Below are 18,169 nucleotides of genomic sequence, written 5' to 3' on the forward strand. Positions count from 1 at the left end.
TGCATAAGGTCACTATGAGTTGGTACCAACTCGATTGCACCTAACAACAACAACAACAATGGTATAATGCATGATGCAGGGAGCATCAAAAGAAGATGGAAAGAATATACAGAGTTGCTATACCAAAAATAAATGGTTGATGTTCATCCATTTCAAGAGGTAGCATATGATCAAGAACCAATGATACTGAAGTAAGAAATCTATCACACACTGAAGGCATTGGCAAAGAACAAGGTTCTGGAAATTGATGTAATAAAATTGAAGAAATCTTTCAACAAACTAATGCAGCACTGGAAACACTCACTCATCTATGCCAAGAAATTTGGAAGACAGCTCCTTGGCCAACTGACTGGAAGAGATCCATATTTGAGCTCATTCCAAATAAAGATGACCCAATGGAATACAGAAATCATTGGACAATATCATTAATATCACATGCAAGTAAAATTTTGCTAAAGATAAAAAACAACTGTAGATCATGTTGGTCTACATGTGAGTGGAAGTGGGGGAAAAGCAGTAATGAAGATTTGGGCTGAGTTTGACTATGTTCCATAGACTCCTGTCGACCTGGAGGTGAGATAGAGAAGAGGAAGGGCTGGTTGGTCCAAATTTTGTAAAGACTTGGGAACTTCTGAGCTCATGGAGACTGACCTAGCCACCAAGGGCTAGAACTGAGAGTGAAGTGTCCAGATGATTTGAAGTGAGGGAGACACGCAAAAACGCCCAAACTTGCAGATAGTACCCATTTGACTTAGCTTTGATTGCTTGATGACCAGAGGAAGAAAAGTAAATTTAATAAAGGAAGCAAATGTAACTTGCTACAATTTGATGAACTTGATCTATACTTAGGCATTATGTAACATGGAATCAGTTCCGACTCATGGCGACCCTGTACATGATCTCCGAGGCTATAAATCTTTACGGGAGCAGACAGTCTCATCTTTCTCCCACGGAACAGCTGGTAACTTCGAACTGCTGACCTTGAGGTTCACAGCCTGATTCGTAACCACTATGCTACCAGAGCTCCTTATACTTATGAATATGTTGTTGTTAAGTACCGTGGAGTCTGTTCTGACTCATAGTGACCCTGCACAGGGTTTCCAAGGCTGCAAATCTTTACGGGGGCAGAAAGCCTCATCTTTCTCTCGTGGAATAGCTCGTAGTTTTGAACTGCCGATCTTGAGGTTAGCAGCCCGATTCATAACCACTACACTACCAGAGCTCTTTATGGATATAGTAGATCAAAATACCAGCCAAGATGGTAGGAGTCTTCACATCAAGGATCAAGCCTGTTCCCTCTGTATACAGGATTGATGTTATTGTTGTTAAGTACTGTGGAGTTGGTTCCAATTCATAGTGATCCTGCACAGGGTTTTCAAAGCTGTAAATCTTATGGGAGCTGAAAGCCTTGTGTTTTGCCTGTGGAATGGATGGTAGTTTAGAACTGCGAATCTTGAGGTTAGCAGCCAGACTCATAATCCCTATGCTACCAGAGCTCCTTATACAGGATTAGTGGTGGTGGTGGTGGTTATGTGCCATGGAGTCGGTTCCGAATCATAGCGACCCTGCACAGGGTTTCTGAGGCTGTAAATCTTTACGGGAGCAGAAAGCCTCATCTTTCTGTCACGGAACAGCTGGTAGTTTCGAATTGCTGACATTGAGGTTCGCATCCGGATTCATAATCACTATGTTACCAGAGCTCCTTATACAGGATTGATAGGGATGGGCAAAGTAGATATTGGCTATCTACACTGGGGGACGGGGGGAGAGAGGGTTATAAAGGAACGAAGTGGCTGGTTTAAAGTTTTTCAAGAGGGAGTTTAGTTTCAGAGTGTGTAGGGTAAGCCAGAATCCCCACTGAATAGTTTTCCTCTTGTCTAGACGGATCTGGTGAAATGAGATGGGAATAGGATTAATTTGATTCAATAGTGAGTTATTGTTATCATACCTAATTGTGATTGTCACAACTATAAAGGTAGAAGCTGTGTAACAAAAAGGGGGGAGTAGTTAATCTTACATTCCAGGAACAGAGGACCTAGGACTATCAAGAGAGAAGAACATGAATGATACATGGGACGCTAACCAGAGAAGCAGTGACACCAGGGATGGAGACAAGGGTGATGACATGGAACAATAGAGGAGTTGAGAACTCTAGACTCATGGAAAGAGAAAAGCTGTGTGCTGGCAGCCAGGAGGCTGGGCTGGCTTCCAGAATGTTCCCTTTGGTTGTTTAAATGATTATATATTCCTGAATATTTTTGTGTACATCAAAAAAAGAAATAAACAAAAAACAATGGGAATAGGAGCAAATACTGTTAAATGATGATGCATGGAGGAGATTCCAATCATTGCAATGAAACAAAATATAATAGAATGAGTGCAAAACCAATGTTCGCCCATGTAAGCTATTACTCAATTCACAATAAAAGCTTTAAAAAGAAACACAACAACAACAAAAACAACTGCAACAATACATTGACAGGGAATTTCCAGAAGTTCAAGACAGACGAGGATGTAGAATGAGTGATATCATTGCTGACATCATATGAATCTTGGCTAGAAACAGAGAATACCAGAAAGATGTTTACCTGTGCTTTATTGACTATGCAAAATCTTTTGGCTGTGGGGTTCACCACAAGCTATGGACAACATTGTGGAGAATGAGTGTTTTGGAACACTTAATTGTACTCACGAGGAACCTGTACATAGACCAAGAGGCAGTTGTTCGAAGAGAACAAGAGAGTACCAAATGGTTTAAAATTAGGAAAGGTGTGTGCCAACGTTGTATTCTTTCACCATTCTTATTCAATCTGTATGCTGTATGCTGAGCAAATAATCCCTAGAAGGTGGATTATATGAAGAAAAACGTTTCATCAGGATTGGAGGAAGACTCATTAACAACCTGGGACATACAGATAATAATACAATTTTGCTTGCAGAAATTAAGAGAACTTAAAATGTTTACTGATGAAAATCAAAGTTCACAGCCTTTGGAATGGTTTGTACCTCATTGTAAAGAAAACAAAAGTCCCCACAGCTGGATCAATAAATAACATTTAGATAAATGGAGAAAAGATAGAAGTTGTCAAAGAATTCATTGTGCTTGGATCAACTATCAACCCTCACCGAAGCAGTAGTCAAGAAATCAAACAATATATTGCACTGGGCAAATCTGCTGCACAAACCCTCTCTAATGTGTTCAAGATGTCAGAACTAAGGTGCGTCTGACCCAAGCCATGATATTTTCAGTAGCTTCATATGCATGTGAAAGTTGGACAGTGAATAAGGAATAGCGTAGAAAAATTGATGCATTTGCGTTGTGGTATTGGAGGAGAATATTAAAACTACTATGGACTGCCAAAAGAACAAATGAAATCTCTGTTGGAAGATGTGCAGTCCTAATGCTCCTTAGAAGCCAGGAGGGTCAGATTTTGTCTCTCAAGTTGCTGTTGTTATTGTTGCTAGATACCATCGTGTCTGTACTGACTCACAGTGACCCTACACACAACAGAATGAAACACTGCCTGGTCCTGCACCAACCTCCCAATCATTGCTACATTTGTGCCCGTTGCTACTGCTACTGTGTCAATCTATCTTGTTGGGGGTTTCCCCCTTTTTCTCCCACCCTCCATTTTACCAAACATGATATCCTTCTCCAAGGACTGGTCCCTCCTGACAGTATGTCCAAAGTATGAGAGATGAAGTCTGGCCATCCTGGCTTCCAGGGAGCATTCTCCTACCACACCATGGCTCAAATGCATCATTTTTTCTATGGTCTTCCTTATTCATTGTGCAGCTTTCACATGCAACATACTGAAGGTTGTGGTTTCTCATAGTTCGTATTATCAGGAGGGACCAATCCCTGAAGGTGATCATGTTCAGTAAAGTGAAGTGTAAGCAAAAAAGAGGAGGACCTCCAATGGGATGGATTGGCACAGTGGCAGCAACAGTGGACTCCAGTGTAGCAAGAATTTTGAGGTTGGTGCAGGACTGGGCAGTGTTTCCTTCTATTGTGCATAGAGTCACTATGAGTCGGTACCAACTCGATGGCACCTAACAACAATGCTGCTTTTCTCCCACAGAGCAACTGATGGGTTCAAATCACCTATGGTATGGTTAACAGCAAAGCGTTTTAACCACTGTATCACCAGGACTCCTCAATGACCCTTCTCAGTTCTCTGTTTTCAGTGCAAATGTTGGAGATTTCATTTCCTTCAAACAAACCTGCTCTATTAATGTAATTGTTTCCTAGAATATATCATTTACAATTTAATTCTAATTTAATTATACTGTAGATAATTCCCTAATGTTAATCTAAAATCAGGACTCTTTTTTCTCTCTGATGTAGAATGTCATAGCATTTTTTTTCCCTTCCTACTTTGTTCTTTTTCATTCTTCTTTTCCTGCATCTTCGCTCCATTTCTTTGTCTTTTTGCTCACTTTTCATCAATCTCTGCCTTTTTCTGTCTCCATCTCTGTCTTTCTCTTTCTTTCCCCTCTCCATTAAAAAAAAAAAAAAATGCGTAGCAAACCAAAGCATACAGTCTGTATTTGGACCTGCAGGTAGGGCTCCTGGGAGGGCCAACTTTTTGCGGCTTGGAGTTGGGGAAGCCCAGCTCCTTTCCACTCTTAATTTAGAAGGAGGCCACAGCCAAGCACTTCTCACCTAGAGGTATTCAAGTAATAAGAGCAGGAGTTTGGGAGCCAAATCTAGAAAACTGTAGTGGGACTGTATAAGCTCATCTGAAAGCCAAAAACACAACATTGGTGACCTAATTAGATTATGTAGTTAATTTGATTGTTTATAAAGAAAGGAGTTGCTAAGATAAATAAAAAAAATATTTACACTGAAAAATGTTTACTTAAGGGAGAAATACTTTCGGGGGCATTTACTGATCCCTTTGTGGATTTTTCTTTTTCTTCTTAACTTTTTATTGTGAATTGAGTGAAGGTATACAGAGCAGATCATCAGTTTAACATTCAGCAATACTTGGTTTCATTACAATGATTAAACGTCCTTCATGTATTATCAGTTAACAGTATTTACTTCCATTCACTTTAACACTTGCACTTCTCTCTGTGTCTTCCACTGATTTCTGATTTCTGTTCTCTTCCAACCTCCCTCTTGTATATTGTCTGCTCCTTCCTTTGTGGATTTTGGTGTCAATGGAAACATCAGAAATTATGGCCCAGACCTTTTAGAATCTGAGAAATGAGTTTGCGTATGAGAGTATATAACTGGAGCTGATCTGTGCTAACAGAGAAATCTTTTCAATCCCCCTTCACTCTGGAAGCTGGCAGGCGGTGAAGGAGCCGTTTTATGGAACACTTTATCATCTGGATACCAGATGTTCTGGAGCATAAACTGGCTTAAAATTTTTTTTAGTTTTTATTTTTTTTAAGATGACCTCTTTTTTCAGTCTGATAACTCATTTTAATATTTCCAGAAAAAGCTAATGTTAATCTTAGATGTACCATGATATCTCTTTTTTTCAACTACATTATGTTCTATATGATATAATATTATATATTCTCATAAAAAATAACTCATAGTTATTGACTGTCTTTGTGAGCCAAGCACAGCACTAAAAATTGGTGGAAAATAACAACATAAATGGGCTGTGAAGGCTGATTTCAAGAACGTTCTATATAATTCTTTAATTTTCTTTTGTGTGTGTGTGTGTGTGTGTGTGTGTGTGTGTGTGTGTGTGATGCCAGAGCTAGACCTCTGTGGCTAGTGTGTTTTTTTCTTGTTTTTTAGTGTGAACTGAGTGATAGTTTACGTGGGAGAAAATCGGCTTCACACCATTGTTTCATTGCAATGATTACAATCTCCTCCATGCATCATCATTCAACAGTATTTGCTTCCATTCCCTCTGTTTTTTGGGGGGGATTTGGTAGGGTGGGCAGATATACACAAAACCACTCAGAAATATATAAAAATTTAAACCACCAAAGGACACATTCTACAAGCCTGGCTCCTGGCCGCCAGCTCTCAGTCCCTCTCTTTCCATGAGTCCAGAATCATCAGCTGCTCCCTCTCTCCATGTCCTCATCTCTGCCTCCATCTCTGGTGTCACTACTTCTCTGGATAGGGTCCCACATTCTGTTCATGCTCTTCTTCCTTACTGGTCCTAGGGTCCTCTGTTTCTGGACTGTAAAATTAACTACTCACCCATTTTTTTACATTTTTTTTTACAGTTGTAACAGTCACAATTAGTCATGATAACAATTACTCACTACTGAATTGTAAGAATCGTATTTCCATCTCTTTTCACCAGACCCATCTAAACAAGATGAAAATGATTCAGTTGGGGACTCTAGTATTTCTTTTTAATATGATAGAAAAGATGACTTCTAAATGTGTAATGGGAAAGATAAGATAGTATATATTGTTATTGTTAGATCCCGTTGAATCAGTTCAGATTCATAGCACTCTTGTATACAACAGAATGAAGCACTGCTTAGTCCTGTACCATCCTCAGAATCACTGCTATGCTTCAGCCCATTATTACACTTACTGTGTCAATAGGTCTTCTTGAGGACTTTCCTACTGTTTTCACTAACCCTCTGCTTTACTAAGTCCCTCCTGATAGCATATCCAAAGTATGTGAGGCAAAGTCTTGCCATCCCTATGTCTAAAAAACATTTTGGTTGTACTTCTTCCAAGACAGATTGTTTGTCCTTCTAACAGTCCATGGTATATTCAATATACCAGTATATTTGGCCAACACCATAATTCAAAAGCATCAGTTCTGTGATCTTCCTTATTCACTGCCCATTTTTCACATGCATATGAGTTGATTGAAAATACCATGTCTTGGTTCAGACATATATTAGTCCTCAAGGTCACATCTTTGTTTTTTTAACTCTTTAAAAGATGTGTTTTCAGCAGATTTGTCCAATGCAATATGTTGTCTGATTTCTTGATTGCTACTTACAATCAAGCAATTTTATTTATGAATCAAAGTAAAATGGAATCCTTGACAATGTCAATACAATCTCTGTAAGGTACTGTGTAAACATACATATTTAGGCCAAAGTCCACTTCACTACAGAGACCAGTGAGTGAATTGCTGGGAATTGTTTGTTTATTCGGCTTTTACAGGATTGACTGTAGAATCACTATCCACCCATGAGTAAGTTCCTCTGTTCCAGCAAACTTCCTGCCACAGTTTTCCCAGGGTCTTTGCCTATGTGTCCTGTCACAGAAACCAGTGTCAGGACACAGGAGATGTAACTAGGCTAGAAAATCCTGTATTTCCTTGGGGGAAAAAAAATCCTATTATTTCCTAGTACTATAAATTATTCATGAATCCTCTATAGAGTCATTCCTACTGGATAAACTAAGGAAAAATGCCCGCTATTTTGATGGTTGGTTTCTTCTTTGACTTATAAAAAAATAAAATTGGTAACTTAGGAAGATGCATGCAATAATTTAAAGTAAAATAAATGGAATGTGATGAGAAAAATGAGGTAAAGGGAAAATAAGGGTAGGAAAGGGCAAAATGGAACAGCAAACTGACTTGTAACTCCTGAAACCACAAATCTTAAAGGACCTGCTTTCAATGCCGGAATGGTATTTCTTTCTACCATTAGTCACCAGGTTGCCCGTAAGGGCTGAGGTAGCTGGATGAGATGGGGAAGTTTATTCTTTTTCATTTATTGTTGATCTGGATCAGCCTTGGGTGCAGAGGAGAATTTTGGTGGGGTCATTATGGTTCAGAGTTAGTGGTAACCATCTCCCTGTTATGGGGTTTTCTCTACATTAGCCTTGACAGTGGCGGGTCAATTTATTTTGTTAGTGTTGATTATGTTAGAAGTAGTTTCTGGTCTTGGGGTACATGCTTTGCACTTGAGACAAAATGTTCTGGCCTTCGAAGAGCTTAGTGAAATGTGAGCTCTATAGGACCCCCAAAGTTTCTCAAATATTCCTTCCTAGGCTCCCAGAAATGTTGAAAGAGCACTTTAATACACACTGAAATGAGTCTCTATCTCCTGACTCATGGAAATGTCCCTGATACAATTTCAAGTGAGAAAAGCAAAAGGTGGAGTAATCTGTAAAGTAGGTTTGATTTCTAACCAATGCACCTCACGTCTGCCACTACCTGTTTATCAGTGGTGACTTGTATGTTGCTTTTTCTCAAGCTGGGGGAACTGAAGAAAAAATTCAAGCCTCGACTTTCATTACCAAAGGAATATCTAGGCAAATTATTGAATGATGCAGAAAGCATCAAAAGAAGATGTAAGGAATAAACAGAGTCACTGTATCAAAAGGAAATGGTTGACGTTCACCCGTTTCAAGAAGTAGCATATGATCAAGAGCCAATGATACTGAAGGTGGAAGTCCAAGGTGCATTGAAGGAATTGGCAAAGAACAAGGCACCAGGAATTGATGGAATAAAAATTGAAATCTTTCAAGAAAGTGAGGCGGCACAGGAGGCACTCACTCATCTATGCCAAGAAATTTGGAAGACAACTATCTGGCCAACTGATTGGAAGAGATCCATATTTGTGCCCATTCCAAAGAAAGGTGACCCAATGGAATACGGAAACCATTGTACAATATCTTTGATATCCCATGTGAATAAAGTTTTACTAAAGGTAATACAGAAACAGCTGCAACCATACATTGATAGAGAATTTCCAGAGGTTCAAGGTGGATCCAGAAGAGGCCGTGGAACAAGGGATATCATTGCTGATGTCTGATGGATCTTGGCTGAAAGCAGAGAATATCAGAAAGATGTTTACTTGTGCTTTATTGACTACACAAAGACTTTTGATTGTTTGGATCATGACAAGTTATGGACAACATTGTGAAGTATGAGTATTCCGGAACACTTAATTGTGCTCATGAGGAATCTGTACTTGTTCCAAGAGGTAGTTGTTCGAACAGAACATAGGAACACTGAATGGTTTAAAATTAAGAAGGGTGTGTGACAGGGTTGTGTTCTTTCACCATATTTATTCAACATATATGCTAAGCAAATAGTCCAAGAAGCTGGGTTCTATGAAGAAAAACATGGCATCAGGATTGGAGGAAGACTCATTAACAACCTGCGATATGCACATGATACAACATTGCTTGCTGAAAGTGAAGAGGATTTAAAATATTTACTGATAAAGATCAAAGAGCACAGCTTTTGGTATGGATTGCATCTCAATGTAAAGAAAACAAAAACCCCAACAATGTACCAATAAACAACAATCTTATCAGTGGAGAAAAAAATGAAGTTGTCAAGGACTTCATTCTTCTTGGATCAAACAACACACATGGAAGCAGCAGTCAAGAAATCAAATGACATATCGCATTAGGCAAATCTTCTGCACAAGACCTTTTTAAAGTGTTGAAGAGCAAAGATGTCAGCTTGAGGACTAAGGTGCGCCTGACCCAAGCCATGGTATTTTCAACAACCTCATATGCATGCAAAAGCTGGACAGTAAATAAGGAAGACCGTAGAAGAATTGATGCTTTTGAGTTATGGTGTTGGAGGAGAATATTGAAAGTGCCATGAGCTGCCAAAAGAACCAACAGATCTGTGTTGGAAGAAGTGCAGCCAGAGTGCTCCTTGGAGGCCAGGATGGCCAAACTTTGTCTCTCATATTTCGGATATATTGTTAGGAGGGACCAGTTGCTGGAGAAAGATATCATGTTTGGTAAGGTGGAGGGTCAGAGAAAAAGAGGAAGACCCCCAGCAAGATGAACTGGCAAAATGGCAGCATCAATGGGCACAAGCATGGCAAAAATTGTCAGGTTGGCCCAGGATTGGTCAGTGTTTCATTCTCTTGTGCATAGAGTAGCTATAAGTTGGTACTGATTCGATGGCACCTACCAACAACAAAAACAATGATACTGAACAGGTTTCAGTGGAGCTTCCAGACTAAGATAGATTAGGAAGAAAGGCCTGGTTATCTACTTCCAAATATCAGCCAGTGAAAATCTTATGGAACAGAATGGTCCAATTCTGTCGTGCATCAGTTTGCCATGAATCAGGGTGTGATTCAAGGGGAGCTTGTAACAACCCAAACCCATTGCTATGGGGTTGAGTATGATTCATGATGATCTCATGTTCTACAGAAAATTTCTCCTTAAGAATTTCTTTGCTGTAATCTTCACAGAAGCAGATCGCTAGGCCTTTTTCCCAAGGCTGCTGTGTGCCAGCCTTTATTAGTTGAGTACAAACAGTTTGTGCACCCAGGGACTCACCACATTGACATTCCTATAGAAATACGAACTCCTCTGCCAACTACATATATTTGTGTGCTAGTATATATACATATAAGCAAAGAGAAGGGTGTGGAAAGATACACATCAGATTATAAACATTGGTAACCCAGGGACTGTACTTGATGGGTATGAGAAAGGTTAGGGGAGAAACAGGATTAATTTTTCTATTAAACATCTTTGGTATTAATATGATAACATGTATTACATTTTTGACTTAAAATGTATCACATAAAACTTAAAAACATACTTCATTGGAAACTGTCTGCCTAGATCTTAACTTTTTGTTTTGTTTGTTTTTGATCAGCACATAAGGAGGCGAATTCGGAGACTTAAAGCTGGCTGGTTGTTGGAAATGGACACCTTCTTAAGTCGCACACCCTTTGGGTACCGTTCATTCTCAAATATCATCAGCACCCTCAATCCCACTGCTAGGCGATACTTGGTCCTTGCCTGCCACTATGACTCCAAATATTTCCCCCGTTGGGACAACACAGAATTTGTGGGAGCCACAGATTCAGCTGTGCCGTGTGCGATGTTGCTGGAACTTGCCCGGGCCTTAGACAAACAGCTTCTTTCCCTGAAGGTATCTGCTTTCCTCTTGTTGATTCCTAGGATAAGACACATTAGCAGTAACTCAGAGTGAATTCTAGTCTCCTTGGGGGAATGAGAAGGCCATTTAGAAATGGATCCTTCAGGTACGATTTGTACTGATTTGTACTAATTCATTTTAAAACGATATGGGGTTGAATGAATATTAACTGGAAGATTACATTCTTTGAAGTTTCAGCCATGAGTAATAAACCAAAGATGTATGACAGTGCAAACATTAAATGGGACCTGATAGCTCAGGTTTGAATATGCATTAAGTGCAGCCTTTGGGAGAAATAAAGAAAGTGGAAGATTGGCAGAGACATGCATATGAGAACTATGTTTGTTTCTTCTTGTTTTCACAACCATGAAACACATCACAATCTTTTGATCTGAGCGATGGTGGCTCTCAAGCTGGGAGGAGTGGGTTGCAGCAAAGTAGTTCCTAAGTAGAGAATGGGTAATTCAGACATATAAAGATGAAAAGCATGAAGCAGAAATGCATTGTTATTATCTGTGAATATGGTGGGCTCAATTTTATGAAGCATAGCAGAGCTTTTGTTATGCTCTCAGCTCAAAATACTTATGAGACTCTCAGATGTTATTTCAGTCTCTGTGTTCTTAAGGGTGTATTAGAAGAAAGTCTTAAACTAGATGAAGACATTTTGCTCTGAAATCACTCATAACCAAGTAAACACAATAAGACAAAAACAAAAACCTTTTTTCACAGGCAATATTTTTTTCTTCCAAGTTTTATGAAGAGTCCAGCCTTTGATACAATGGGGGTAAAGAAGTAAAAGTTTTATCTTGTAATGTAAGTAATAGAAATATTTGGTTCTATTTTTGCTGGATATGCAGAACTTGAAGAAAGCAAGAATTGTTTACAACCTCTCAGTATCCTTTGTACTGCTTTTTTGGGTTTTGTGTTCTGAACCTTCTATAATGTCTTTGTCCCATGCTGTGCCCCTGTTTCAACTTGCACCTGCCCCTAGCAATCAAAAGAAGGAGAATTGCTAGTATCTACCACCTGTCAGTTTGTCGTCATGTGATGACGTATATGTTACTATGATGCTGTGAGCTATTCCACTAGTATTTCAAATGCCAGCAGGTTCACCCATGGTGGACAGGTTTCAACAGATCTTCACATTATGGCACACTAAGAAGAAAGGCATGGTGACTACTACTGAAAATTAGCCATTGAACACTCTATGGGTCACAACAGCATATTGTCTGATATAGTGGGATTCTTGGTGTGGCACTGTAGGATAAGCATTGGACAGCTAACTATAAGGTCGGCAGGTCAAACCCACCAACCATTCCTCAGAAACCCTCTCCAGTGTTGTCATGAGTTGGATCTGACTTGATGGCACTTAACAACAACATAGTGCTGGCAGATGAGCCTCCTACTCTGAAAGACACTTGAAATACAGAGTGACTGCAAAACAGGATGACTGCAAGAATGGATTTGAGCATACCGATGATGGCGAAGAAGGTGCAGGACCTGGAGATGTTGCGTTCATTGTACAAGGGGTGTCATGAATTGGAGCTTACTCATTGACAATGAACAACAGTGGGCTTTCTAGGATGAGGACATGAAATGAAGTATAACTTAAAGGCATAGTTTTGTGTAGTGAGTAGGTTTTCTTTGGGTGAGCCCTCTTACCTTGTTTCACATCGGTGGAAGTTTTGGGGATCAGAAATAGGACTGAATGAGTTGTTAGGTTAGGATCTTCATCAAAACACTCACATCAACATATACTTTCTTTTAATTATCCTTTTTTAATAGAAGTAAATGGTGATGTGGAGAATTAAAAAGCACTAACAAATTTGTTTTGAATGCACAATTTGAGAGTATCAGATTTATGCTACTGGTTGTACTTTAAATTTGTATCCAAGAGTTATTTTAAGTTTCTTCAGCTGTCATGATTTGGGGAGGTGGTGTAGTAAAATTCCCTGGGAGAAGACTGGGTATAGACTGAATTATCATTACAACTCTTTACAACCCCCTTCCTACTCCAGTACTAAGATTATAATTGCTTGACATAGATGAGTCAGTGGCTTCAGTGCTCCATCAGTTTGTTGAAAGATTTCAATTGTTATTCTGTCAATTCCTAGAGCCTTGTTTCTCACCAATGTCTTCATTGCTACTTGGACATCTTCTTTCAGTACCATTGGTTCTTAATCATATGGTACCTCTTGAAAAGATTGAAAATCAAACAATTCTTTTTAGTACAATGACTTTATGCATTCCTTCCATCTTCTTTTGATGTTTTCAGTGGCATTCAATATTTTGCCCATTTGTTAAGTGCCATTAAGTTGGTTCTGTCTATAAATATCCTGTATAGGGTTTCCAAGAATGGCTTGTGGGTTTGAACCACCGACCTTGTGGTTTGCAGTTCAGTGCTTATCCTATAGTGTCACACCAAGACTCCATCTGCCCATAGAGTCCTTCAGTATTGCAACCCAAGGCTTGCATTTTTTTCTTCAGTTCTTTCAACTTGAAAAATGCTGAGCATGTTCCTTTCTTTTGGTTTTCTAGCTCCATGTCTCTGTACACTTCATTATAATATTTGGACTCTTCTTGAGCTGCACTTTGAAATTTTCTATTAAGCTCTTTTTTTAAGTAAAACTTTTTATTCTGAATTCAGGGAGGGTTTACAGACAAGATCATCAGTTTTACATTCAACGAATCATAAACTTTGTTTCATCTTAATGATTACAATCCCCTCCATGCAGCAATAATTATCCCACTTCCTTCCTGTGTCTCCTATTTTCATTCTACCTACCTTCCTATCCCTTCTTAACTTTGTCCTTAGGAAAATGTTGCCCTTTTTTATTTTGAATGATTGATTATTCCACCGTAAGCATACCATATTGATGTTGTTGTCCCCTCTATATACCCATCTACTGCTTGACTGAAAACTGGGCCATGAGGGTGAGGTCCTTTTCAGACTGAAGGATTGTCAAGAGCCATAGTCTTGGGTTCTTCCAGTCTCTTTTTGACCAGTAAGCCTGGTCTTTTTTTTTAATAAAGTGGGAGAAAATGTGGAAAAAAACTAAAATTAATTTTTTTAAGATGACCTCTTTCTTCAGTCTGGGATAACTCATTTTAGTATTCCCAGAAAAAAACTAATCTTAGGTGCACCTTCTAAAGTGATTGCTTTCCGTGCTGTTGGTAGTGGTAGCTGGGTATCATGTAGTCCTCTGGTCTCAGAGTCATGGAGACTGATGTTCACATGTCCTATTAGTCAGTTGGTCTAATTGATTCAAATCATCTTCAATTCTCCTCATTCTTCTTTCTTCTGTACATGGAGAGACCAATATTTGCTCCATAGATGGCTGCTCATGGAAATTTAAGATCCTAGTCGCTACTCATCAAAGTAGAATGCAAAACGTTGTCTCTATGAAGCTCTTCTACTTCATCATTACTTCAAGTCATTTTAGCTTCTCTATGCTCAAGAGCAAAATTCAGACTCTCTTCTGACATCTACTTTGGTCTTTTCTTTTTTCTGCCTTTTTCATGATCTTTTGCTTCATGTATGATGTTCTTTATGTCATCCAATAGCTCTTCTGGTCTTCACTCATTAGTCATCAAATCTATTCTTGAGATGATCTATAAATTCAGGTATAATATATTCAAGGTCATATTTTGGCCCTCATGGAGTTGTTTTAATTTTCTCCAGCTTCAGCCTGTGAATAATACTTGGTCTATTCTACAGTCTGACCTTGTTTTGGTTGATGATATTGAGCTTCTCCATTGTTGAATGAAACCTGTCCCTGAGGGGTGATTCTGCTTGTATTTAAAATACCAGTGGAGTAGCTTCAAGTGTCACAGCAACACACAAGCCTCCACAGTATGATAAACTGATAGAGTAGTGGAATAAAAGAGACAAAGAGGCAAAATTCATGCGCCTCCAGAAAAGACAGTCTACAAGCCACTAGGACTTTAAAAGAGTCCTTGTGTGATGCTGTAGGATAAGCACTGGATAGCTAACCTCAGGGTCATCAGTTCAAACCTACCAGTGGCTCCTCTGAAATCATATACAGGGTTACTATGAGGCAGAACTGACTGGATGGAACTTAAAAACAAGTTCCTGGGTGGTGCAAATGGTTAGCATGTTTGGCTAGCAACCCAAAATATTGGAGGTTAGAGTCCAACAAGAGGTGCCACAGAAGAAATGTCTGGTGCTCTATTTCTAAACAAAGCAGTCATTGTGAACCGTTTGGAGCACAGTTCTACATTGACACACATGGGCTGCCATGAGTTGGAATCTATTCAGTGGAAGCTGGTATGGTATGACCACACCTGGCAGCTAGATGGGTAAGTCCTCCAACTGTACCCTTTCAGATGAGAGAATATTTTTCTGGAGACATTGAACCAGGGAAGTTCTGGACTTGGGGATAACAGTTATAGATAAGGGTAATTCTGAGGGGTTGCCTCATGGAAATCATGGAGTTTAAACCCAAACCCACTATTGTTAAATCATTTCTGACTCATTGGGCAGAACTGCTCCACAGGATTTTAAGGCTGTAAATCCTTATAGAAACAAACTGCCAGATCTTTTACTCTGGAGCAGATGGTGGGTTTGACCTTTTTGGTTAGCAGTTGAGTTCTTGAATCATTGTGCCACCAGACTCCTTCAAGGAGATCAGAAAAGTGTGAATGTTGAACAGTGAGACCCTAATCTTTTCCCTATTTTACGTGGAGCAGGTGGTGGGTTTGAACTGATGACTCTGTGGTTCAAAATCCAGCGCTGATCCTACAGTTCCACACTTATGACATTCAGTTAAAGAAGATGATGTCATAGCTTTGAGGTTACTGGCGATGCAATACAGGAGACCCCAAGGGACCTCCAGGTGTTGGGCATCCTAGGATGCTCTTGGATGGTGCTAGGAGTCTCTTTGGCTGGTGAGAGCAATCCATCCAGGCTGTAGCAAGCATAAAGAGGGTTCCAAGATGGATGCATTCATAAAAAGTAAAAACAAACCACCACCAACAAAAAAAATCAAAATGAAAGTGCTATTGTATTAGACAGTTTGACCACATAGTATATTGTATTGACAGGCATTAGGTTTAAAGAAATCTAAGCTAATGAAAAAGAAAAGCAATTATTCGTTCCAAGAAACAACAAAAAAGATTTTGAAGAAAACAAATTTAGTCAGAGTCTACCATGGTTCAGTAACAAACAATATTAACATTGACATAATATTGAAAATACATAATATGCAGTATCCAAAAAAATTGATATAATTAAATGGCAAAGGAAAAGGAAATCTGTGTAAGGGAGATAAAAATTCACTTTTGCCACAGTTGGGAGTTAATAGGATAAGGTCTGGAGTCCTGGAGTCCTGGTGATGCACTGTGGGCAACACACTGAACAGCAAGTTCGTTTGAACTACAAGCTCGGCAGTTCAAGCTTACCATCCACTCCTTTGAAACCCTATATAGGGTCGTTATGAGTTGGAACCGACTCAACGGCACTTAACAACAACAACAATTTCTTGATGTATCAATTTTAGACCTTATCCTGTTGTTTTTAAGTGCCATAAATCGGTTCTGACTCATAGCAACCCTGTATAGGGCTTCCAAGGAGTAGCTGGTGAATTGAATCACTGAACTTGTGGTTCAAATGAGCTTGTAGTCCAGCACATTAATCCACAGTGCCACACCAGGACTTCAAGAAATAGTAATATTACATTACCTAAACATTATGGTGGTAAATATAAACACCAATGAAACAACTAAAAAATTTAAGCGTTTGCATCTAGGGAACACGGTTGGGTGTGGGATAGAGATAGAATAGAGGATATTGCTATGTTCATTTTTATTGTTAGCTTTTAACATTTTTAGACTAAACGCATGAGCTGTTTTAATAAAAGTAAAACAAACACTATATAAGGCAGCGTAAGTGCTAAATGGTCTGGGTGGTACAAATAGTTAAGTGTTCAACTACTAATTGTAAGGTTAATGGTTCAAACCTACCCAAAGGCGCTGTGGAAAGGTCACAGCCTTGAAACCCCGTTGGAGCATTTTAACTCTACACACGTGGGGTCACCATGAGTGAGAACTGACTCAGTGGCAACCACCACCATCACCAACAATAATGTAAGCATCGTAACAATCCTATGTGAGAAATGATACTATCATTTCCACTCTGTGGATGTGAAAATGAGAGGTTCTGTAACCTTTTAAGGTCATGCAGTTAGCAAACAATACAGTTTGAATTGTACCCAGGTTTTCCAAATCCAAGTCCAGTGCTGTGTTTCCTAAACCCCACATAATTTCCAATGTGAAAGAGTATATTTAAAAGCAACCAGCAGGATCTCTGAAATAAAGTGACAATTAGAAAAACATCATTTGGGTCTAAGAATTCAGATAAGAAAAAGACATCAGTGGCTCTGTGGAGGTAGGTGTACTTTAGGTGTCAAACTATCCCAGTTTGCCTGGGGTTGAGGAGATTTCTAGATGTGGGCCTTTCAGTGCTAAAACCAGGAAAGTCTCAGGCAAACAGGATGGTTGGTCACTCTAGTTGCAATTTAAATGACCCTTAAGTGTGGGTGGTGTTAAGTGCTGTAGGATTGTTTCCAACTCCTGGCAACCTATATAGGATTTCTGAGGAGTAGCTGGTGAGCTTGTACTGCCAACCTTGAGGTTCAAACCAAATTTTCTGTCCTGTACTGATTCTATAGCATCACATCAGGATTCCTGAAGTGTGAATAAGATTTATGTATTTGAAGGGAAAAAGGGAAGAACTATCGAAGGCACTTAACAACAACAACAACACATGGACTGGAGAGAGAGAGAGAGAGGCATATACATACTCATGGAATTGAAAGAGATGTGTGGTGAGAATAGTGAGAAATCAGTTTGCAAAGGCAGGATGAGTTGGATGTGCTGTATGGAGCAAGAAGGAGAGAGAGGGAGAGAGAAAGACAAGGATGATTCCAGTGGTTTCGAGCTGAGTAAACTGTAAGGCTGGTGTTGCTGTCAGTTTAATTGGAGAAGAGTGTGTTAGAACGCATTTCAGGAGTAACATCAGAAGTTGGTAGAACACATTTCAGGAGTAATGAGGAGGTTCAAAGAGTTCGTGGGAAAAAATTAGTTATCTTTTTCTTTTTTTTTAAGTTTTTATTGTGAATTGAGTGATAGTTTACATGGGAAAACATCAGCTTTACATTCATCCTATCGTATTTTGTTTCATTACAGTGACTACAATCCCCTCCATGTATCATCATTCAACAGCATTTGCTTCCATTCCCTCTGGGTGTTTTTTTTTTTTTCGTGTACACCAAAGCACTCAGGAATATTATATAACCATTCAAATAACCAAAGAGTATATACGCTGCAACCCT

The 18,169-nt window shown here is 39.2% G+C and overlaps 1 protein-coding gene across 1 annotated transcript in view; it reads left to right on the forward strand.

Annotated features, from left to right (window-relative positions):
* Positions 1-18,169, forward strand: part of QPCT (glutaminyl-peptide cyclotransferase) — a 65,343-nt gene that overhangs the window by 27,217 nt on the left and 19,957 nt on the right. Inside the window, exon 4 of the mRNA XM_006839453.1 lies at positions 10,533-10,811. Within this exon, the coding sequence (XP_006839516.1) occupies positions 10,533-10,811 (279 nt within the window). The remainder of the gene's footprint in view (positions 1-10,532; positions 10,812-18,169) is intronic.

This window comes from Chrysochloris asiatica, unplaced genomic scaffold, assembly GCF_000296735.1.
Source record: "Chrysochloris asiatica unplaced genomic scaffold, ChrAsi1.0 scaffold00024, whole genome shotgun sequence".
Lineage (NCBI taxonomy): Eukaryota > Metazoa > Chordata > Mammalia > Afrosoricida > Chrysochloridae > Chrysochloris > Chrysochloris asiatica.